Source organism: Leuresthes tenuis, unplaced genomic scaffold (assembly GCF_036924035.1).
Source record: "Leuresthes tenuis unplaced genomic scaffold, fLeuTen1.0.hap1 SCAF_21, whole genome shotgun sequence".
Classification (NCBI taxonomy): Eukaryota; Metazoa; Chordata; class Actinopteri; order Atheriniformes; family Atherinopsidae; genus Leuresthes; species Leuresthes tenuis.
The window spans coordinates 28,845,715-28,870,418 of NW_027325375.1; the positions used below are offsets into that span (position 1 = coordinate 28,845,715).

Sequence of the window (24,704 nt, forward strand, 5' to 3'; positions counted from 1 at the left end):
CAAACACTTAATCATACAGGCTTCAGTCCTTATTTCTCTCAGGAACCCAACCTCGTAGTACCATCCCTTTGCATAAGGCAGTCATGGAACTATACATCAGAAGGACCTGGAGACCGTGGAAGAAGCTCCGAAATGCAACCAGAGCACAGGGAGACTCACCTCCTGCTTTCCTAACAACCTAACCTGGACTCACATGCACTGCTGCATCTCTTCTACCTGCACTCTGTAATTCAAATGGATCCGAATTGATTTAGCACTGAATGTGTGGACCTCAACAGGAGAGCCGAGCTGCTTCCATCGTTCCACATGCTTTTTATCAGGTCACTGCAGCTGAGATGCTGCGTCAGCTCCAGTGAGCTGCAGGACTCCTCCACAGCCAAACGCGTCACTCTGTTTTAGGGAAACAGCATCAGGTTATCAATGTGAGGCTCACCCTCCGGGTCCAGCAGCTTCGTAAGTCCCAGTTCCTTCTCAGCCACATTGAAAGCATTCTGGAGATTGTAGTGAGCGTTGGACCTCTTCAGGTTGTCAAACTCAATGACGTCCGGTCTGCAGAGGATGGGCAACAAATGTAGCTTCAATAAGAGCAGATTGTGGAAGAGACCATGATGCAAAACACAGAGGCTACCAAACAGCATCTCCTGCAGATCAGCCGTATAAATTCCACTGGAATTAGTCGCCTGCATGCAAACAGGTTTTTAATTTGTGGATTAAGCAAAACGCCCTTGTGAATAACTGCTTGCTCCTGACTTATGTTCTCATTTTACGTTTACTTGGCTCTGAGAGGGGTTTAAATATAATTATTGATAAAAACCAATGAAAAGGGAACATTTAAAATGGGTCGTGAAACCTTTTCATTCCAAAGAACGCTTTAATACATAAAACACATGCAGAAACAATAAAAAGAAAGAGAAATACATTAACTAAATGTAGCATGTTATCGTTGCTTGTCTGATAGCATAAATAGCAGAATTATGGTTTAGATAAACAGCCTAAAGAGGCTAAAAGAATGTATTATTTTCCCTTCCTCGTGCATGTTCACTGTAATTAATTATTAACCAATTCATCAATAGTGTGTGCCCTATGCTAAGGACACACCTTTCAGCTGACTTCATTTAAACTCGCAGTATTAATGAGGTGCCGAGCACAAAAACAACTAGGTTATTATTTCTGTGATCTAGGTCATCCTACTCCTCATTTTATTTCCATCCTTTCAGCCGTACTGCAGACTGAAGAATGGAAGGAGACCTAAATAGAAAAGGGGATATGAACACCCTAAAGAAAGGCGACTGAACTGCAACTCGTGGTCCTTGGAGGGCATAGAAGAAGAAAAGAAAACACTACATGTAGAGTAAATGAACATCTAAGGGGGTCAGGTTGCTGTGTAGTAACACCGGGTACAGGGAGAAGTCATTGACCTGTGTTTGTGCACAATGGCATTGAACGCCAGTCCATCTCTCCAGCTGGTTGTGAAGTTGTGGATGTTGACATTGGGATAACTGCAGAGGGGAGATTAGAAGTCATTAATCATTAGCCCCACACGATGAAATTAATCTATAACCCCTCCAGTACCCCTATGAGTCTTATAATGTTACTTTCTCACCCAGCAGTTTTCATTTGGCACCAAAGTAGCAGGGCATCTTTGGCTGATTTCTTCTCCTTGTTGTCTTCTGTCTCCACACTGATGTCCTGGATCTGTTTTTTTATAAAGGCTCATTCAGTTAAGACTGTATCAACGTAATTTCACACAATTCCTACATCATTAGACACCCTGTTATTATAAATGACAACAATTAAGAGGTTGTATACCATAAAACAGTTCAAAACTGACACTGAGAGCATGTGTAAACCACCACCAGCAGCATGTAATTAGCATCTAAAAGCATTTTCATGAGTTTGAGGAAGTACTAGATCACACGAACACACCCAAAGCTGAATGTTCCCTTTGAAAGAAGTAAAGCAACATGTAATCTGCAGAGCTCAACACAACCGCTCTATTTGTTACCTGGAAACGAAGGATGATAGTCCAGATGAGACCCAGAGTGAGGCGGTGATTCCCATCCACGATGTCATGTGAGCCCATGTTTTCCAGATGGACCTTCTGCTCTTTTAGAAACTGCAGGGCTTTGTCGACATTCTCAAGGCAGTGGATACGCATGCGACCCTTCGTGGGTTTTGGCTGCGGGGAGCAGAGGAAAAATAAGGAAGTCTTAGGCTGACATCTTTAAACACAGCAATCCTAAAATGCTCAAAGGGCTGGAAGGAAAAACAAGTAAAAGAAAGAGAAGTCAGTCAGTGTAAATGAAGCACACATGATTGCTTCTTCCTGATTTGAGGTGCATGTTCAGGGTCATGCTGAGGGGCTCAGTTAGAACAGAGAAGAGGAGTTTCTCAACAGTACTGACCAGCTGCTCCCCCGAGAGCACTTCCAGAAGGCGAATTAACATGCGGCCGTCCCGCAGGTCTGTGTACAAGTCCCCGATGCGGCAGGTGACTCGGCCTAAATGAGAGTTTACCCATTTGGTGAAGGTCTTCTTCTGTACCGCTTCACGCTCATCTGCAAATGTGGAACAACAGAAGGGGGACAAGCTCACATTTCACCATCTTAATAAAAGTCACCACTGACATGTTCTGGAAAAATCACTGGAAAAATGTGCTAAAAGCTAATCATTGTGAAATCTCTCGGGTCATTTTTAAAGGGGCTTCATCAGCGGGCACGGACACATCTTAATCAAACTGATCAGAGCGCCGGGACGCGTCTTAGCAGAACTCCTCTGTTCATTTTTATCACATCTGACGCGCCCCACATTGGATCATTGGTGACTGGCCAAGCAGGAGGGTTTGAAGGGAGGGAAGCCAAGAGACGTTTAGTCAGAGCTCTGAGAGTAATCTGCTCCCAGGCTACCTGGGCTGTGGCCTCGACTACATTAGTCTCCGGGAAATAAACACATGCAGGGAATCACTTTAGTTCTTAATAAGCACCAATGAGGTCCAGAGCTCTGATTATTTCTGCGTGCAGACAGCTAACCGTTAGTCATCAGGACTTAAACCCCAGTCTTATAGCAGTTCATTTCATAGGTAAGCTATGCTACTAAGTCTCGGATCTCCACACTGACAGCTTAGTGAGAGCTTCTGCCTCTTTAGACTTCATTGACTGATGACTTGTTGGTGTATTTAATTAATTCAATTAGGTTTAAAAAGGTAAAAAAGGGACTTTATAAAATTTCAGTGACATTGCATTTTTGTTCTATCTTTGAAAGCAGGACTGAAAAAAGACTCAAATTAAGCTGTGACAGCAGCTCAGACATATGGACCGCAGGAGGAAGAGGCTAATCCTGCTCCGCCACCTAACAAGGTGACCTAATTTCTGGGACATAAGGTCTCCCTGCTTTTTGAAAACACTGATTGCACTGCACCCAGCACACGCCCACACTGAGCAACTCTGAAGCTGAACTGATCTGAGAAGCTAAAAAGACTTGCAGCAGCCACCGTGAAATACAATGAATTCAGCATTAGATCTAAACCTTAACCACAATTAACCGCATAAAGGAAGCTGGATTTTAAGGGTTTAACAAAGTTCAAACCCTCTTTGTGAACTCAAAATGTACCTCCGATGTTGCCACAACAAAATGAAACTCAGCAAAAATCTGTCTTCACGTTTCCAACAATCTACACAAGACTGACAACGGGTCTGTGCCACGTTTGGTCCCTTTCACCTCAGCTCCTAACAGCCGGGGCTGTGTGGTCCGCTTGAAATAAGCCCATACATGTGCTGCTCTGTCAAACATGCTAAGGCACCGTAAAGCTCATTGTTGCATGTTGTTTAAATGAGACCCAAAGGTCAGGTCTCATCACCAAGGCCCAGAGAGCCTCTCTGACAACTGTCAACTATAAAAAGAAAGCGGAAAGAACGTATTTTGTAATCTCACACATGCCTTCTAGGGTGGAGTAAATGCCTCGGTTCATAACGTTTGGCAAGCTGCAGGCTAAAAAGAGGCTTCCTCTCTGTGCATATCTAAGAAGCGTCTTTACTCTTTTCCAGTGCGGTTGGGCTTATAATCTCTAAAATAAATGTGATTGGAATCTGAAAAGCAGCCCACTATAGCTGTGAGCTACGGTGGACTGAGCTAAGCTTTAGTTTTTATCTTATTCAAAGTATCCTGTAGAGTTATTCTGTTTGCTTCGATCACACGGCTGCTTCGTTTACCTGCCGTCATTTCTCCAAACACTTTGGGGTTCGTTCACGTTTGAGGGTAAAAATAAAATGTGATTTCTTGGTATTGCTGCTGATCAGCGGGTCATTGTTATCCCAATAGTAGTTGCTGCTGTGGGACAGCTTATCAGTGAGTCAGGAAGACTCAAGGCCGAATTATTTCAGCCTGATAAAGAGGAAATGTGAAGAAAACCTCCTCAAGAGAGCATGTGACCAGAGGCTGGGGCAATAGTTCACCTGCCAGAAAAACAGTGAATCACAGCATCCGGCCAAGACAGTAGCTTAACGTGTCTGTCCAAGCTTTGATTTAAACTCAATATGAAATCTATGAGGAGACCTTAAGACAGCAGCACACCGACACTCCCCATTCAATCTGAAAAAGCTTGACAGGATCTGCCAGGAAGAATGGGATAAAGTGCCCAAATCCAGGTCCGCAAAGCCTTTAGTGACCCTCCAAAGAAGATAAGAAGATATAATTGCTGCCAAAGGGCCTTCCACTAAGCACTGAAATTAAGAGATTTTAGCTCTTGATTTTTAGCAAACACACATTCTATTGTGTCTATGATGCTGTGTGAGAGTCACTGTCTGGTTCAAGCTTTCATTACTGGAACATAAAACTTTTTAAGACGAGTACAGAAAGAAAATTAGCTCAAAGCCGGTGACCAGGCCGACTACAGACATGTCCGACAGCTATCCCATCCCTCTTTGTCTCAGAGGCGTTGTGGTTGTTCTCAGCATGTCTAAATATCTAAAAGAATATTGTAGCATCAGAATCAAACAGCACTCAGTCAGAGGGGACTGCTTTAGCTTATTACCAGGCTTGTTAGCTTCCCACTATGATGGGACGTGCTGCTGGTTTGGGGACGTCGTTTTAAATATGGTTACACTTTCCCATATGTAAACCTGCCTTGTTTGCCTCCCTAACTCTCTTAAATACCCCACAAACAGATAGCTTAATTACTAATGGGCCATTAATTTTAAATGAGCCAGCACAGGGAAATGCACTGACAGGTGAAATACTGCGGAGTAATCCACATTCCTCCCGTGGCTCAGTCATGTTGTGACAGAACCCAGCATTGAGGCGGGCATAGAGGAAATTTAGGGACCATCTCCCTGTTCCTGCACTCCTACATTACACATTAAAGGGCAACTCCGGTGTTTTTAAACCTGGACCTTATTTCTGGCATGAAATACGTTCATCTACTCACAGAGAACAGTTTGGTGAAAGTCGGCGTCCTTTGGCAGATATTTAGATAACTGGAGATCCATATAACGGAGTGAACGGGGCTTAGAGGATGCAGCCTCTAAATAAGGCATTATCTGTCTTTATTTCACCAATACTTTAAGAAGAATGGATGAATGAACGTGTACTATAGCTCTGTTAGCTCATAGCTGCTGTTATGTGGCTATAGGAGAGCTAACGGAGGGATTTCTACACAGGCACTCTACTGGGACCACTTCATCCACATGCATGGCTGCAGCACAGCTCATTCACTCCGGTAAGAACGTCCATCTTACTCAAAGTCGTCGTCCACGTCGTCAAAATCTGATAAATATCCTGCCATGTTGCACAAAACTATCAGCAGCAAACTCTGTGTGAAGTTAGCCGACTGTCACAGAGCACGGAGTGAATAAACTGTGCTGCAGGGGGGCGTGTGGATGAAGTGGGCCCAGTAGAGTGCCTGTGTAGAAATCCCTCCGTTAGCTCTCCTATAGCCACATAACAGCAGCTATGAGCTAACAGAGCTATAGCACACGTTCATTCATTCATTCTTCTTAAGGTATTGGTGAAATAAAGACAGATAATGCCTTATTTAGAGGCTGCATCGTCTAAGCCCCGTTCACTTCTTTGACAAAAATGCCTCCGAAGTGTTCTGACCAAACTAGTCTTTTGTCACAGTCACTGCTGCAACAATAGACAATAACCCCGATGGAGCTCCAGTTTAGTCATGGTGACTTTTCCTCTACGAACCGGTAAGATGGCTCAGACTCAATAACAACTGTTTATTTTAAACAGGATGGAGGTGACTGAATATGAAAACTATGCTTCCTCTTTGATGCCAGACGTCTCATTCTCAGACGTAAAATACCTGCAGAGCCTGCCAAAGAAAGCTGTGCAATTATAAAAGATGTCGAGTGAGAGTGATGGGAAAACCTCTCTGAGAACAAAATACCACAGATTACTGGAATATCTTCCTGCCCAACCTCCCGTAACTGCGAGATGTTCTGCACGGAAAAGAAAGTTGTTTTTAATTTCGTTTTCGTTGCCCCAGCACAAAATAAATACCAGCTGATCTGAAGATTGCCCCCCCAACACGCCCCATGTGTGAAATGTATGTTAAAATGGTGAATGAGCTGCTCTTACTGCATCTTTTCTACAAAACACACACATAAATATATATATAAATATATATATATGTATGGAGCACTTTTCCAACGTACAATCACACACAAATGGGAGGATTTGGGGCAATTTTTGATTCACCCGGCGACCCTAAACTGGATTAAACAGGTATAGAAAATGGACGGATGGATTTTTTGGGGTATTTTACGTATCAGAGCTGAGGATCACAGTTTGAGGACCACAGAGACCACCTTTCCAAACAACTGAAACTTTTTTTCCTGCAAATACAACATTAGTTTAATGAGAATCCCAAACATTACGTAATGCTACAGTAATGTGACACCACAGCACTTTTACAGAATGAATGTTGTGTTTAAACCGTTTTGAAACACTTCAGGCTGTCGTGGAGCTCTACCAAAAAGGAGTCTACACCTCTGAGTGTAAACTCATTTAAATTTTCAGTGGCATTGCTCACCAACAACAGATTAAAACCAGTAGTTAGAGGCAACACCAAATGCTTCAAAGCATTTTTGGGCACGTCCAGGCACTTTGAACATGCTGCGTCTGGTAATAACCTTTAAGTATATGTCAGAGCGGGACTAGAATCAGGGCCTGTCTCAGCCAGTGTCCTCTTCACAAAATTTAACCTCAAACAAACTCAGGTGCTGTTGATAATGATGATTATCTGCAGGTAATCTGAGCAAACATGCCGGCAGACATAATCCCATCTGTGTGGCTCATGGTGCCTGCCGTCATGTTTAGTGATAACATGTAGACAGATGCAACACCAACATTAAGTTAGTGGGTCGCAGATTGTTGTGAGGTTGAACCACGTCTCATCAATGCCTCACAATGATCTACAGGATGTTTAGGACAAAGCCTTCATCGTCTGTTGCTTTGTTCTGAGGCAATTCAATGATAAGATGATCATCTGTGGGTATCTGGACAATGACCAGAGCCATTAATGATTGGTTTCCATCAATAACCTGTGACCTCTGTTGATGTCTTAGCTTTTTAAAAATCACAGATACTCAAAAATCTAAAAAAAGGGCCACGAACAGTCAATTTAAATAAAAAGAAAGTAAGGAAAATGTCTTAGTCAGAGTCTAGTTTGTCTGGAACTTGGCTAACAAGATGCCAGAAGCCAAGTCACAATTTGTTCACCGGTTTCCAGCAAAGCGAAGCTCAGCACAAACATCTTGGACAGTCACTAACCCTCCTGCCACAGCACAGACTGACAGATGTACGTATCTGACCGTGACAGAAACCGCGCGCAGGATGAGGCTCACCGCTTGATCGTTGATCAGGCCTCAACAGCTCCAACGATGACCGATTACCAACTGATTAAGACCTTCCATATTTACAATTAAAGCCTTGTCTGATGCGTGTTGCTGTATTCATAACAGATACCGGGGCAGTGCGAGGTGCTGCCACCACTGATTAAATCCTGTTTACACATCACAGAGACAAAGACTCTTTTTATGAGGTAAAAACACAGGACAAAACGTGTTTTGTTGCTCATTCATACTGACCAAAGTGTTTTTGTACATCCTGCAAGGACTGCAGCAGCAACATGTCTTCAGTTTTCTTTTGCTAAACCTTTTACTGTCCAACGCACGCGATTATCTCCTCAATAAATACAAAGCTTCCACCAGAAAATAGCAGCGGCCTTAAGCAAAGTTCTGGCCTCAGCACAGGCTGGTATTCATTAGGTGCTCAACAATTTCCCCTCGTTTATGCGCTGCCTCGGTCATATCTCCCTGGTTTCCTTTCTTGTTCACTTTAAATGACTTTGACTCCGTAAACCCTTCATATCCTGTCTGTTAGCCAGCCCTCACTTGCATTATGAATGCCTCAGACCCACAAAAGAGCATCTCAATGGGTCGCAGAACAGATCATTTGGAAGTCCCCCGAGGCTCAAGAAACAAGTCATTGGCCTTGAATTGTTTTGCTCCAGAAGACCAGATAAGATACTTATTAAATAAATACCATAAAGTCATGTCACACATTGCCTTGATAACCATTCTTTAGTGACGCCAGTGGTTGGGGGAAGCAGAGTCAACTAAAGCTATGGTTCAGGGAGCCATAATCAAAGCAGCCAACAGGGACAAACCATCCTAGGAAAGGTTTCTAAACCAGACTGCAGCAGCTGGAATGAAGGTGTTACATCATGCTTGTGGTACTTAAAGCAACTGTTAGCTTCTGAAATAGGAATCAAAGCCGCACAAAGGATGGACAGACTTCCTCCCTTCGCTGGTGACGGCCCTGACCCGACACAGAGGACACTTTCAAATTCACAAGTCCTCTGTAAATAGCATTCCTAAACCTCAGAGTTTGTCAAACCTTGAAGGAATGTTGAAATATCTTCTACAAGTTCAAGGTGAGGTTGAGTCTTCTCATGTGATTTACAAAAAGAAATCTGTCAAACAGCCACAAGCCGTTGTGTTGCGTATGGATCTGCCACCGTTTGCCCAAACTGTGCAATTTTTCACCCTAAATTGACACATTTCTGGAGGAAATTGACTATTTGTGAACTGTGGGGTAATGTGTGAGCAAACAAGCAGATGTTTTCACCCCTCTGCAAAAGCAGAACTGCCCTTCCTTTGTTTACGACTTTGACAGTAGGACTGTGGTCAAACCGCAGCCTTGCCACATGTGGGATTAACTATCTTCACAATTTAACGGTTTAATGTCGCAAGTGCTGAAATTATCTGAACATTTACAAGTTTGCTGCGACAGACAATGCAAGTCCAGCTCCCTTAGGCCTATTTTTCTCTTTTCTGATGGCAGGGAACGTGCCTTTCAACTCATTCTCTGTGCAAACTGCAGCTGCAGGTGAAAATGGGGAAGATAAGGGAGGAAGGGACCGTCCCAAGGTCGATCCCATGAGAATACAGACAGAAACAAGCACCTCAGAGAATAACAGCTGCACACAGAGAGCACGAAATGTCATAAAGTCTTACTTTACCAAGGACAAAAGCTGCGAACAATAAGAAACTGCGCAGGCTGTTTTCTAACGGTGTGTATGAGCATATCATGGCTGTGCCGATGGCAAAACCTTTTCCGCAGTAATGTGACAGTTACAGCTGGAAGCCACAGGAGTCTTGTACTGGTGGTTTAAATAATATCATGTTGCAACGTTCAAGTCACAGTGCTGCTGGACTTGAAACCTGATCAAAACTTGGTGCCAAAGCAGCCCTTTTTGTACGTTTAAAGGCCTTGAATGGAAAAAGAAAAGCAACCTGTTTGTACTCTCTATTTGAACAACACCATGCTGTTAATGCCTGCTGAGTGGCAATCCAACTAAAGTCCAAAGCAACTGGCTTCCAGGCAGAACAGTGACCCTTTGGATAAGAGCCCTGTGGTCTGAGATAACTCTCACCGTGTATTTATGTATGGACTGAGACGCAAAATCATTCTCTCAATGTATTTATTTTGGCACCAACTACGACTTAAACATACAGCGGTTCAATATTAACTTTCACACGGAACTTCTATTGCGTCTCATATCCAAGAGGGACAGAAACGCCACATAAAATCCTACGAAGAACAACTCAGTGGTCATGTTAGAGTACACCAAAAGCAGCCTTTTAGAAAATCCACTTTCATCTGTCAACAGGGCCTATTGACAGAGGGATGTGACACAGCCCACATGGCCCGACGTTCCCTTCCACCCGTCTCCTGAAGGCGATGCTAATCTAGCGGCTCAGTTTAATGTTTCACCATCAAGAAATGCTACATATGTACAGTGCTTCCATGCTGGTGTTACTTTCTGTAAGAACTTTCAATCTTTATAAACCGTAGATGAGAAGCGTCATCTCTGCACAAACTGCATGTGAGCTGAGAAATATTTAAATAAATGTGTTTTTTTCTGTGTGCAACGGTAGAGAAATGACTCTAAACTATGAGTGTATCTTTGACTAAACCTCATACTTCCTGTAGACATCACAATTTAACAGAAGGAGGGAGTGACAAAGAAAGAGACGAGGTTCAGTCAAACTGGAAATACAAGTGGGTGTTGCCAAAATGTGTGTGCGTCTGGTATGTGTGTGTATTTACAGCAAACCGAATTCAGAATTTACCCGTGCACAGAGACGACTTAACCGCTTCATTTCAGAATATTAGGACTGATTTAGTGACCAATCTCTGCCTGCCTAAATGAAGCAGCGAGTTCAGGGTTTTTATGGCTGCATGAACAACTCAGACAGCTGTAAAAGCTGCTAATTCTTTCAGGAAAAAGATCCCATCCTCTGTGGATCTTATCTCCAGTCAAAGGGGCATCTTCTTCTGTTCACGCATCACTTGACTGAAATGTTTATCCTATCAGCAGAGCAGTCCCATGATAACTGAAGCTGTCACTTCACACGAGGTGAGAAATGTTGTGTTGCAACATTCGAAAAAATTCAGAGTAATCTTGTTTAAACGAAAAACTAATCTCCATGCGAGTTTCATACACTGCCGCACGTACACACCCGGCACGCTTTAAGCCACAGCAAATACTTGACCTAAAGACTTGTGGCCTGTGGCAAACAAGTTCAAAGAAACAGGTGATGTGATGTTCCAAAAAGGAAGTTCAGGTAACGCGTATTAGAGAAAATTTTTTTACAAAGCACCACCAGAAAGATTTACTTATTCTTTCCTGTAACTGAAGCAAAGAAAAACTGAACTTAATTACACAAATCCCTGAAAAAAAGGATGAATCCAGTAAGTTTTGGTGTGAAATTGACTTTCGTGTCACAGCCGATGGCCTCTGTGATTTCTGTGGGGAGAACCTCGGTCTCCTCAGGCTTTGGCCAAAGACAGAGCAGCGTATTGTAAGAAGATAAGAGCAGACAGGTGGCCAAGTGATCAGGTGCCAGACTGCCTGCCTGCTTAGACCTGAGCTGAAGCCCACTGTGCTCAGAGTATCCTCTTTTCTCCCCACACAGCTCAGAAATGTGAGACGCAGAGAGGTAATCATTTATGAACCATTTCTGGGAGCAGAACAACCCAAAAGCACCTGCTGTAATAGCAGCACTGACCATACAGTCCAATTCCACCTAACATGTCTGCTGCAGGAGCTAGAACAGCTTTAAATATACACCTACTGTTGTTTTCATAAGAAACACTTCAGAAAGAAGTGTGTGTTCACCTATTCCTTCCTAAACTGGTGGATAAACATCTACTACAAGTTACTCATTAAAATGGAGTATCCCTCCTAACCACAGTGAAAGACGAGCGTGACTCTTACCTTGCAGCTGTTTAAATCTTCCTTCCAGGATATTGGAATATTGCACCTGGTTAACAAAAGCTGCTGCGGACAAGCAAGGGTCTCGGTCCCTGTGCTCCCACTCCATCGTAGTTTCCCTTGATTTTTGGCTGAAATTCTTCTCAGGAACACTTAAAATAAAAGTTTTCCTGCATAGCACAGCAGAGGCAACCACAAAAATGCATCAAATCCCTCAGAGGGTTTTCCCGAGGATCATTTTTGTATATCCAGAATGTCTTGGTTTATCCTTCCTCTTTCAGATCTCCAGTTGCTCCTCAGTAAGGCACAAACAGGCTCCTCTCTTCATCTATCGTCTATCCCACCTTGTTGAACGAAAGCCCAGCAGTGAGAGGCCAGAGAAGAAGATTTTTCTTTATCAAAGAATCATTTCAAACAAAAGTGAGGAACAAAATGTCCTCTTTTTCTTTTCCCTTCACTGATGGCCTCTGGGCAAAGTCAAAGCCTCCTGTTGCACTCTTGTGGGTTTGAGCAAAGAAACTTTTGCGTATTCCTTCCCTCCAAATTCTGAACGTGCATTTGCTGAAGCACAGCACTGCAGAGCAAGCTATCCGGCTGTGGTTGGATAGCTGTGTAAACAAAGCCTGCTGTGCTGCCTGAAACTGTGTCATTTGCATAAGGTGTGTTTGAAGGAGGAGCACAAAGATAGAACATGGTGGAAGAGAAAGGGGAGGAGGTGTAGAGGTGGACTGAACCATTGGAGCCCTTTGCGCAATGTAGCTTGAGGTGGATTATCAAACTCCACCTTAATTCCAACAAGCAGCAGGGTGTGGCCTGCCGAAAGGGTGCATCAGTTTGCATAAAGTTATCACTGTGGCGTTATCTTCTGGCTTATAATCGCACATGGCAGCATCTGATCTTCCCCTCTCTATAAAAAGGGGATGCCTCATGATAAAGGCATCGAGGCAGGAAGGAAGTTGTTGAGAAAGTCTCAGAAATACATCGAGCACTTTCCTGCCTGATGAGATTTGAAACTGTGAACTGTGCGTATCTGTTAGCCTGGCAGATGTTGAGCCTGGAAGCCAGTCATTATGTGTCTAAAACATGAACAGAAATGTGCATTTCTGACACATTTTAATGTCTTAATAAATAAGAAAAACATGGACATAAACCCTGACAACTCTTTAAATCTTTAAGCCACAGAATAAAACATTTTCCTCTGAGAACAACAGAAGCAAATCTTTATAGAGAAACAGAGGAAACACAGTCAGGGGAAGGTTAGAAATACCTTTTGAAATTTGAAGGCTACGGTACTGATTTAGTAAAAGTCAGCGGAAGAATTACACAGAGCTATAAACACTGTCAGGACTGAGGTCATAACCTCTCATATAAGTTGGTGGCTTTCTGATCTGGTCATGGGGCAGCAGTAAAACTCATTATTTTCTGATCTGTGTTTGCTGTGATGAGATGGCAGCAGCTGGATGCGTCTCATTAGAGGACTGAATGCCTCGGGCCTTCTGTGACAGCCTGTTTATGGAGGAGGACTGGACTAATGAGATCTGAGGAGGACACCCTTCCTTCTGAGGAACAGAGGCTCTGCTGTGGACACATGCAGCGAGAAAACTACTAAGTCACAGTCTACAGCATCCTGTGGAGCATATATCAAACAGTCCCATTTACCACGAGACACAGATGTGATAGTTTAGGAGGTCTGTGTGTTAGCCACATGCCTCTTAACACGAGTGCCTTCATATTCTAACAAGGAGACATTTCCATATACAAATAAATAAACACAAGGAACGAGGTTATGATGAATCATTTAAACAATTCCTGAAGCAGTGAGAATCCGTCAAAGTGAAATACGGGAGAAACGTTCCCATTGAGCAAGCTGGAAGTAATGATTATTAATGGCCTGGCATGGTGAGTGAACCCACACAAGGAAAGGGAAAAGACGGAAGCAGCTGGGGGAGGGAGCACTATCAGAAGGGGAAAAAAGGGACGCTCTATCGCAAGGCGTGTTTGTTTAATCATAAATTCAGCAGACACCCTTCTGAGGGCCCAGGGGAGGACAAAAGGCTGGACCAAACACGGTCAGTAAATATGTGGCGTGAAAGGAAAACCCTCTTGGTGTGATGCAAGTTGATTTATTGTGAGAGGCACAGAGTAAACACACACTCGGGTTTATTTTCCAGTTCAGTGTACTCTGAACACACGTCACATATAAAAAGGTTTTAATGTGTAAAGACCAAACTGCTTTGATGGGAATATGCCACAAAAGTCCTGCTCTTTCCAACTGCTTCCACATGTAAATTCAGACGAGCGTCTGACCGTAGCTGTGGCTTAAAAATAGGCAAAGTTATGCAGCTAGCTGCGCTACCCACACAGGTGTGTAGATTAGCCGCTATCAATGCAAATTACAATGATTTTGACATAGGAGAGTCTCTCGGATGTGAACCATGTGGCACGCTCAGCGAGTAAAGTGAGAAAGACACATCGGATGAGTGGGAGGTGGAAACGAGGGACTGAGGCGATCATCGAGCTTTGTGAAAAAGCAGAAAGAGAGGGTAAGAAAAGCGTCAGTCGGAGGCACCTTGCAGAATGAAGAAGGACTTGACATTTGGGGATTAGTTGTAAAAGGTGGGCAGGAGCTTAGCCTGGGGGGGGGGGGAGCATGTAAAAGAATGTGCACATCAAGTCCACACTTGTTATACCGAGAGGGTATAACAGGCATTCACACTGGAGTGTTCACCCACATAGAAACACACTCATGTGTTACTCTAATGAGACTCCTTACAGCACAGAGCAGCATGTTTAAATACAACATGTATGAAAGCACCATGAGCGCAACTCAACCTCTTCTGTGGGCACAAAGGAACATTTGGGACTTCATTTGTTAGTGAAATGAGGTTTATCTTTAAGAAATTCGTCGACTGAAGCTGTGTGCAAACATCATGGCACGATGTGGTTTCTGCTCAGCATGTGTGTGTGTGTGTGTGTGTGTGTGTGTTTCTGGATGTTTGTCCATGTGTGTGTTGGTGGCTGCCCGCTGCTGCCCTCTGCTGGATTCTTTGTGACACTGCAACTTGTTTTGACTAATAATAGTTTTGAGCTGAAGAATGTGAAGCCAGGTGCAGTTCAACACCCACGTATACACAGAAAAAGAAAAGGACAAGCTAAAAAAAACCTGGATCTTAAACAAATCCAGACAGGTAAACATCTGCAAAGCTTCAAAAGATAACGCCACTGTAAAGGCTGGCTCTCATCAGTCATAAGCATGAAAGACTTTAAGCTATCTCTGACGAACACCTTCCATAACATGGATGCTGATGCAGAAAAGCTGTCGCATCAGAAAACTTACTCAGAACAAGGTGCAGCTGGCAGATTTTGCTTCATGATGGACCAACTGTACAGCCGCCCAGCATTGTCCTCCTTTTTGAGGTATTTCTGTCTTGCCCTATAAAGAGACTTGTGCCTTTTGGGAAAGAGAAGAACCACATCTGCTCCCCCGTCTACAGAACCTAATTAGATTTTTGCACATTACCAGTAGCTCTGTGTTTTTGTCTAATCTGACATCTGTGTGTGAACGCCGTGTTGCATATCTGACACGATCACTGAAAAAGCTGTTACCTCCTGACCCAAAGGAGGAAAAACAGCTACAGGCGTATGATTGGTGTAAATTCATGTTTCAAAACCTAAATGGTACTTTTCAAGTTTTAAAGTGCAGCGTTTCAAGCCTAAACACTACTTGTGGTTCGAGTCTTCTTGCCGCAGCAGTGACAAGAATAGAGGGAACAAAGTGATGACAGATGATTTACCGATGGTCCCAAACTCAATAAAAGCTTCTGTCTTCTGTGACAGGGTATGTAGCAAAATGCTAACTTTAGCTTCTTACCCTTAGAGCACCGACATATAAATCATTTTTTGATGTTTAATATTAAATTAAGATATTCTAAATTCAACTACAATATTTACAGAAAGGTACTATGGCGTGTTGAAGCCCAAACTTGTTCATTTTACAGCTCTTTTACACTATGAAGCAGTCACACATGCACTCATACTGCATGTCTTTGTCTATGCAGGCTCGCCAGCGCACTGATGGACGTGAAGCTAAGCTAAGCTAAGCTAATGCCTGAGGACACTTGTGCTTCAGGAAAACCTTCCAATTGGCAGAAGGTCACTCTGTCTGCTGAGCTAAAGCCGCCCCGGGACTACAGCGTGGTTCTGTTCACTTGCACAGACGCCCCTGATAAAGCATCCTAACTGGAAATGGCGTGTGCCAATGATGAAAGCGGTGACAGGCGTGAGCTGGCGTGGTCTGAAAGTGGAGCATACCTGCCAGAGCTTTAATTCGGGAGCGCTCAAAGAGACGCGCTGAACTGTTTTCATTGTCCCAGTCAGTCTCTGCTGCCAGGTCCCAGCGGTTGTTGATGTCATTATACTGCTGCTGGATCTCCAAGCTGTCAAAGTCCGTCGGCGAGATTGTGCTCATGGTGTCGAGGCAGAAGGAAAACACATTCAACCTGCAGAGGACAAACACAGACACAAAATGCAATTAGAGTACAGCTGGGGGAGGAAACGGCACAGAATGAGCCTCAAGTTCTCGTTGCAAATGTTTAGAAAATTCTAGTTGAGAAACAAAAGCAAAATGATGTGCATCACACACACTCTCCGCAGGGCGCACCAGCTGCACGGTAGTTTTAAGTGACTCAAATGATAGTCGTATGCAAATGGAGGCTTGGACGCTGCAACTGCCAGACATAAAGTTTGAGATAAGGTCAGCGGATCAGTCAGTCAAACAGTAATTGAATATAAAAGCTGGAAGACCCAGACGTTTAATTTAACTGTAACTTTGCAAAGCTACAGCAACGGCTGCCCTATGCATAGCCTGCTGATGCTCTCAACTGACAAAAGAAACACAAATGTTTATGTTTATGCATTTTGCAGAGGCTTTTATCCAAAGCGACTTACAGGTAGGCATGTAGGGTAAGGGGGTCTTGCCTAAGGACCCCTACTGGAGTCATGCAGGGGATTTAAACTCAGGTCTCCCACATGGAAGGTGGCAATCATACCACTACACTATCCAGTCACTGAAATCATCAGTACTGCAAATAAAACAGGAAGTGGCTTTAACGGGGAACCACCGCAGTGGTCAAAAACCCACAGAATAACCAGGGGCTCACACCAAAAGCGCCGTGAGCGGCCAGCTGCCATTCATTTTCAATGTAAGCTGGCGCCGATGAGCGGCCGGCGTTGTGAGCGGCGCGTTGCGAGCTTCAAGAGTTGAGAAAGGCTCAACTTTATGCAAATGAGCAGTGACGCGACGACAGCCAATTAGGGCCGATCTGGATTCCGAAGGCCGAAAAAAGCGGAAAACGGCAGAGCACAAACACAAAGAAGGCCCAGAGTACTCTACATGGTGAAAGAGGGAACCGATGTATGGATGGGTTGTTATTTATATATATACATATATCTGCTAGTTGATATACATATAAGCCCCGCCCCTCTGGCCGCTTCCGGCTTCTCTGGCCGCGGAAAAAGAAGTAAAAGCGGCGGGTTGTGAGCGTTGTGAGCCCCCAGTAAGTCTGCTGCTTCACTGCGAGCCATAAGTGTGCTGCCCTGCTGTCTGGAAGAATTCAGCATCCAGTTATCATATCAAGGGCAGCTAACATTACAACAACCGATACTTAATAGAAAGGAGGTCGGTCCTCCTTCCACTCCCCCGCCAGCCCGCCCCCCACAGCTGGCTGACACTTTGAGCCAGAAACAAACGCATTCCTCCTCCTTCTTTGTTCAATGCGAGTATTTTTCAAACAAAAAGAGTCTCGTTTCATTAAATCAACACTCATACCTCACTGTTCGACTTCAGTATATCTTCAACATCACTCTGACAGCAGCAGGTTGGAAAGTCAGAATCAGAAAGCTGAAACAAACCATCGTGATGTTCCAGCTGCTTAGAGACAGTTTATTTACCGTTTTATTTAACCGACCAACAGCCAATTACAAATAACCAGATGGATGCTGTTCTTATACATTACACACAATGGGGAGGTCCACTTTGCAATTAAACCCCCTGCCGAAAAGACCGATTAACCAACTGAGAGCCTCTGCTTAAAAGCATTGACCAGATTAATCGATGTGGCTGAGTTTGTTAATACCTTTATTTTATCTTTTGCTGTGGCCCAGGGAGACAGGATATGGAGATGGGACCAAAACACTAAATTAAATAGGAAACTGGTGGGCGGGGGTGTGACTTAGAACTACTGCAGCCCGTCTGCGGGTCCAGTGTTGAATACATCCATTGAATGATGTAAACTTTGTCCATGATGCCTGAATCATTCTTTCCATCAACCCCAGTCAAGAAAGCACAATAGTTAGGACGAGTGAAACGAATCCCACAACTTGGAGCTATTAAAAAGAAGAAGAAAAAAAGCTTGGCAAATCCAATTAGGTGTAGATTAAGAAGTGGCTGGGAATAGAAACTAAATGCAGGGATTAGAGAGGAAGGCAGAACAACGCCTCCACAGTGTCCCCCTGACCTGTCACAGCTCCACTCACCGGGACCCCAGGACCTGGTGGTGCAAGTTGCTGCTTTTCTGATCAGATCTTGAATCCTAAGCAATGTCCAAACTGGAGAGAAGTTCAATGGAAGCGAAGAGCCACAAAGGCGACAACCTCTACACGACAATATATTAGTGGGAGTGGCTCATGGTGGGGGTTGGTCGGGGGTAGGACCAGTAGTCTGGTCCCCTCGTTATGGGTAGGAAGGGGCTCAGCTCTGTGTCTGCACTAATCACTCCTCAGTGGATCAGACAAACAATCCCCTGACCTACTATGATACTGTACTCATCCTCCCAAACACAACACGCTGTGGCTCAAACACATAAAAAGCACAGACAGGCAGGCTGAGTTGACCCAGTATGCCCCCCCCCCCACCCCATACAACTCCTTACACACTGACGTTTTGCCTCTGAAAGCCACACATATGAATCCACCCACTCAGCGTGTAGCATGTTAGCATGTTAGCATTCAGCAGATGAAATGGCTCAGCACTTATTATTATTATTATAGCTTGAGTGATGTGCAATCGCCCCCCCCCCCTTGGAGGACAGAAACCAAACCAGAGGCGGAAAAGAACCCCTAAACTGTAACAGAACTTAACATGAAGGAGCTTTTTGAGCAAAATGACTTACAAACTCACATGTCAGCCCCATAACTTCCACAATTCAACTTCCAGCAGATCAGAACAAGACGTGAGAGAGGTGGGAAGACAGATGTGGCACAAAATAAGGGCAGAGAAAAGCCCCCTGAAGTCACAAAACACACACAATAATCTATCTGTCACGTACTCATAATGTCTTTAGGGTGCAATAAAAAAGGTGTGTATAAACTAAATGAAAGCTAAACAGAATCAATCATAGATTGAGTTGTTATGAAATACCCTGAGGCTGGGTAGCAAGGCGAGACATTGGTTTAAAATGAAAAGCAACCTTTAAAATGTGAAAGCAGGACATCTGTCGCGATTGTGTTCTGAGAAAGGGACGAATTAAAGTAGGGCACAGAGGAATGTCCCAAGGCTAAACCCCGGCTCCTGACTGCACAGACACACATTAAGCCGTCTCTCACAACAGAGTGACACTGGTTAAGAAAGCAAGGCGAAGCCAGCGGCGTGACGGGCAGCACCGCCACCTCTTTCTGTTTCACTCGCTGTCATCCCTCCTCCCGTCGCCCAGCTGGTCCGTTTGTCACTGCACCCTTTAATAAGGGAGAGAGGAAAAGAGAAATAGAGCCCACAGTCAGACACCCGCAGGGAATTAGGCTTGTGCACATTAGCCAGCCACACTGCCAACGTGCACCGAGGGAACTGGGCAGACGGACTCACACAAACACACAGACACACAAAACCACTCCCTGTAATGCCAAACAAAGGCTGGGGGCTTTGCCGTTCAGCTGCTTCCCAAAAGCTACAGTGCAACACAGTCCCAAAAGCACAAAAATCTTCAATATTTAACGGAAAATATTAGATTTTTGTGAATATACCTCAGGAGGGGGGTCAATAAAACTAAATAAAATTGCTTTATGTGCATAAAACAGCAATAAGCTTCACACAAACTAAATGAGCTGAGATGCCAACTCTGCATGGCCCCAAATCAAGCGGCCCGTGATGCTCCTGTGGCTGGAGCGTGGAGAGATGGACTCCCACATGCGGCACACAAAGCCTGCCACACCGAGCTGGCCCCGCACAATGAAGGAGTCAGCACAGAGCTGGGGCCCTTTCCTGTTTGCAGAGATGAGGCAGCCAGAGGCGCACATGCATCAGGGGCCCCTCCACAGGCTGTTGATCTTAGCCTGAATGCACAGCTGAATAGGACAGCAGAGGTCCTTTGTTGAGCTGTAGCATCACATTCGTCAAACACTCAAACGACCGGCGTGCCCTGAACACGCTGATATAGACGTGCTATTTGGGTTTTGAGAACCAGTACTGAACCCAGCACAATAACAAATGTCGCCTGGTCTTTCGACTCTCTTGAGAATCCAGTTAGCTTGCAAGATAATCACAAGTTAGCGGGTGACACGATGGCAATTCAGAGCCATCTATTGCTTGGCCTATTATTAGCACCTCTAACAAACAAGAAATTACAGCATTTACTGCGCCTGTCATGCTGCTATTGCTGCTCAAAGTGTACTGAGCTTCGAAAACTCGGCTTCAAGTCATAACAGCGGCACCGATCTCAGCCATATAACCCAACTAAAAACACAGGTGGAAAGAATTAACACAGATCATGCTCATCCATGGGCTGCTTTTCTAATTTTCAGTCACCGTAAGCACATCCTATTGATGCCCATCTACCTCTGTCTTATTCGGCCTCTTCTCTGCTCAGCATGCACACTCAGACACAGGAAACCACAGAGACTGCGAGCTGTCCTGCGGGTGTTGAAAAGAGTCTTTTAGAGGACAAAAAAAAACCCCGGTGTCCTCTCACTAAATGCTACACCAGATAATTACCCTATTTGGTTTTGAAAACCTGTCATAAACTGTCCTTAAAATGCTTCCACACCAGAAATAAACCATTGTTTGGTCTGATTTGGGTAAAACAGGGAAGCACCGTGGGATATAGTGATGTCTAAATGTAATGCAGTTTTGTATAGTTTATAATCAGGTAGCTAATGCTCAGCTGCACGACTCTGTGCAGCATAGTTACAGAAACTTCCTAAAGTACATCTCCATGAGAAATCTGCACCAACAAGGTGAACTGAGCAAAGTCCCCTCAACAACCTGCTCTTCAGAAAGGATACTCATTTGTTAACTCTCATAATAATCATATTTAGATGGCCGTGGTGCCGCTTTCTTCTAACTCAACGGTCCACTTTCTGAGGTTTTGTGATTCCAACTTTGAGAATAAAACGTTTCATCATCATTATCCTACTGTCACTCTTTTCCAATTTTGCAGCCTGCAGTCTAAGTTTGGAGTTAATGGGGGTCAGACTCATACCAGACAGGACGAGTAAAGCTAATATTTCCAGTGGAGCATTATTAAATTCACTTTATGTAAGCGGCCCGCTGACATCACAATAACATAATTATTCATATAATTCACTCAGATCAGTATCAGCTGGTTCCTGTTTCATTAACATCACATGATCGTGTGATTTAATTAATACTAATTACACCTCCAAAATACTATATATCCAGGAGATCATCCGAAGTTTAGACATCATTACTTCCTTTTGACAAAAGCAACTTAAACTGTTTCTGTATGCAGGTTTTATTTAGTGATATGGTGCACAAATTAGGGGAAAAAAAAGCTTTTTCCAGGGTGATTTTTTTTGGAGAATTAGCTCTACAGGGGGTTCACATTCACAATGCCATGCTATTGTTAAATGTTGTTCATTTAGCCAGCCTTTCAGCCGGCTGACAGCCATTTCTAATCCATCTTTCATCTAATCGTGTCCGTCTCTCCCTTAAAAAGGCTCCACAGATACTTCAACTTGTTAACAAGAGTAGGATTGTTTGAGGAAATAATTAAAAACGTATATAAGGAACACATGCTGTCTGTGTGGCGAGTTTCCTGGGAAGAGAACATGAAGTGCTAAAAATATCACTAATTCCATACTATCGCTGAGAGATGACTTTTATCACATCTGGACAATATATTCTTACCTTCTGCGTTGATTTTTAACAGCTGGTTGAGATGATAAATACAAATAAGAAACTTCTGGTCTTATTAGACTAAATTCAACAGAAAAAAAAGGAAGATTTGCTCGCACAGATCCTGCAAAAAGCTGACAATAAATGGGATATTTCTGCAAATCTATGCAGGTTTAGTGAGTTTGCTTTAAAATGAATGAATATTACTCCCCATTTTGACCATTAAAGCCTGACAAAAGCCTGTTTACACAGCATAGCTGCAATCAGCCATGACAAGGGTGGCAGAAATTTATCATGGCCAATAAATTATACGCTGGTGCGATTTTGATGCACAATTACACAGCGTTATTCTCCTTCAAACTGTGTTGTCTCATGTCACAGCAGGCCTTACAGGCGAGATGTCAGCCACAAGTCCAAAGGGACATCATATATTATTAAGCATACTGTATGGGCTGCGCTCCAACCCTCCACCTGAGGCTAACTCCTATAGGCAGGTGAACGGCACCAAGGAAAAGCCCTCATGTTGCCCCCTAGTGGTACAATTCCAGTTTACATATACACAAATGTGAGCACAGTGCATATTTAATACCAACCAAAACCTGAATGACCCGTTCATTCCTTAAATCCTATGGACTTGCTGAGCTGTCTGACTTCATATCTCACAGACGGAGGCAGCAAAGTTAAAACCTGCAATTTGATTTTGAGATGCTGAAAGCTGCAAGACAAGACGGGATGGAGAAGCAGTGCAGCTCAATACAAATCAAGATAATATCTTGTCTTTTACTCTGCTCGCTTTGTCCATCAGAAGCTGGATTCAGGAGATGCTCCTCACACTGCAGCAGAAGCACGCCTGCACTAGGATGGTGACCTCAAAGTTACTCAGTAAATTTGATCACGATTACGCCTGTTTGCTGTATCTTTCAGAAAAAGATCCACACCAAAGCCTTCAAGTTAAATATACCACACTGTGCGCAACGTTTCTGCTCGGCTGCAATCACATCATGTCATATATTCATATCAAACATGAATATACAGATACAAGTTCAGTAATGGCCATAAACACAAGCACATCAATGAAGTTATTGGCTTTTATCTTATGTTACTTTCTTCACAAGTGGGATTAGAAATATCTGTATTTTACAATCAATTTCATAGATATTTTTTCATCCAGTTAAGAGTTCAACATGAATCAGTTTTCGGGTCAAAAGGAGGGGACAGGATAGGTGGAAAAGGAAGCAATTACATATCTACTAAAAACCACCAGCTGAATATGAGGCTCATGAAAAACCGGAAGTGTTGCATTAAAAACCACCATCACTGAGCAATGTGACCATCCCATGATAGGCAGACCACAGGTTTGGTTTCACAAAGCATCCACAGCTCTTTTCAGAGTCCTTCCAGGACACTTAACTGTTTCCAGACCAGCTGTTTTGCTGCAAAACGGTTTTAAGTACCACTGTGGTGCTCTTGGAGAAAAGTGCACTTTTGTCTTAGAGTGGGGGGGTCTTTTCAGTTCAAATGCTCTGATTTCTCCCATCAGACCATCTTTCAGTACTCTGTTTATCATAATAACCGCCACAAAAATGTCAAACAGCCCGTGGGTTTTTATTCTCCAACCATTTTTCATTGGGTTTTTGTTTCTGGACCATGAGACGTGCTTCTGCACGTGGTGGTCAGTACACGTCAGCTCGTGGGGTGTCTTGATTTGAGCTCTTGGATTGTTAATAGGAATGTGGCAAACTTGCACTATTCAGAACAACACATTTCCAAGTCATTTTAGCTGATAAAGACACCGTTTTCAGATACTTTTACCTGATTCATCCCCGCTATGACTCACAGCCAAGGCCGGGCACCCAGTAGAAATCTCGGTCCCATCATAACATCATAACCACACAGAGTGGAAAAAATGATTTAAAAAAACGCAGTTTTTACAAGATGCCATCACTGTAGCACGCCTCGGCGTGATGCAAAAATAACCAAGCAAGCAACTGGGCTTTGGTGGGTTTAGCGGCAGATGCTGGGTCAAACATCCACAGGCTGCACAGAACACGCAGATAAAATGTGGCTGCGTTTGACATCGATTTCAAACAAAGGCGAGAAGAGACACACACACAGAGATGGCTCCCAATAACTAACGTGATGCGTTTGCTGTCACACATTTCTGTAATTGGTAGCTAATATTTCCGAAGCGTGTGCGCCTTTATCCTTTACAAAGACACAGAAAATGCGATACAATAACGTTGCCTTGGAGAGCTAATAGCAGGGCAAGCTAACAGCAGTCACCTGAATATCAGACTCCTCACTCATTAGCTTTGTTATTGTGGAGAGGCTGCTGGTAGTGGAGAGGAAAAGGACAAAAAAAGCACCCACTTACCCCTTATTTTCTGTCCTCTGGTAAACAGGTTGTCGATAAAAATGTCTGTAGTGACACTACACGTTACATGAAAAATATCTCCCTTCGCTACCACGCGCGCGGCTATGCTAATTCGAATTTTAACGGTTAAAAAAAAAAAAAAATCCCAGGTAGCACCGATAACGTCTTTCCTTTAAATCCGCATCCTCGAAAAAAAATAATCTTTCCTCCGCGCTGCACCGGTAGCAGCGCGTTATGAAACCACCCTCTGTTAGCTACTGTAGCCTTCACACAAAACGGTCACCGGGGAAAGACGAAAATATAAGCAAGGGAGAGGACCCCGTTTTGTGGCAGGTATGAGACGGATATCCGCAGCAGCTTCTTCCCCCCCTCCTCTTCGGCCGAGCATCCGAGGGGCCGTCCGTACCTCACTGACTCCAG

The 24,704-nt window shown here is 43.9% G+C and overlaps 1 protein-coding gene across 5 annotated transcripts in view; it reads right to left on the reverse strand.

Annotated features, from left to right (window-relative positions):
• Window positions 1-24,397, reverse strand: part of sptbn2 (spectrin, beta, non-erythrocytic 2) — a 41,597-nt gene extending 17,200 nt beyond the window's left edge. For 2 of the 5 annotated variants that reach the window (XM_072374618.1, XM_072374617.1), the window contains exons 1-7: window positions 24,285-24,397; window positions 16,096-16,283; window positions 2,406-2,557; window positions 2,006-2,179; window positions 1,604-1,695; window positions 1,419-1,499; window positions 434-549 (exon numbers count right to left, since the gene is read on the reverse strand). In XM_072374618.1, coding sequence (XP_072230719.1) covers window positions 434-549; window positions 1,419-1,499; window positions 1,604-1,695; window positions 2,006-2,179; window positions 2,406-2,557; window positions 16,096-16,252 — 772 coding nt within the window. In that variant the 5' untranslated portion in view covers window positions 16,253-16,283; window positions 24,285-24,397. Of the gene's footprint in view, window positions 1-433; window positions 550-1,418; window positions 1,500-1,603; window positions 1,696-2,005; window positions 2,180-2,405; window positions 2,558-11,787; window positions 12,430-16,095; window positions 16,284-24,284 lie in introns of those variants that run through there. The other 3 variants (XM_072374621.1, XM_072374619.1, XM_072374620.1) reach the window with 2 other exon arrangements.
• Between the last annotated feature and the right edge of the window lie 307 nt (window positions 24,398-24,704).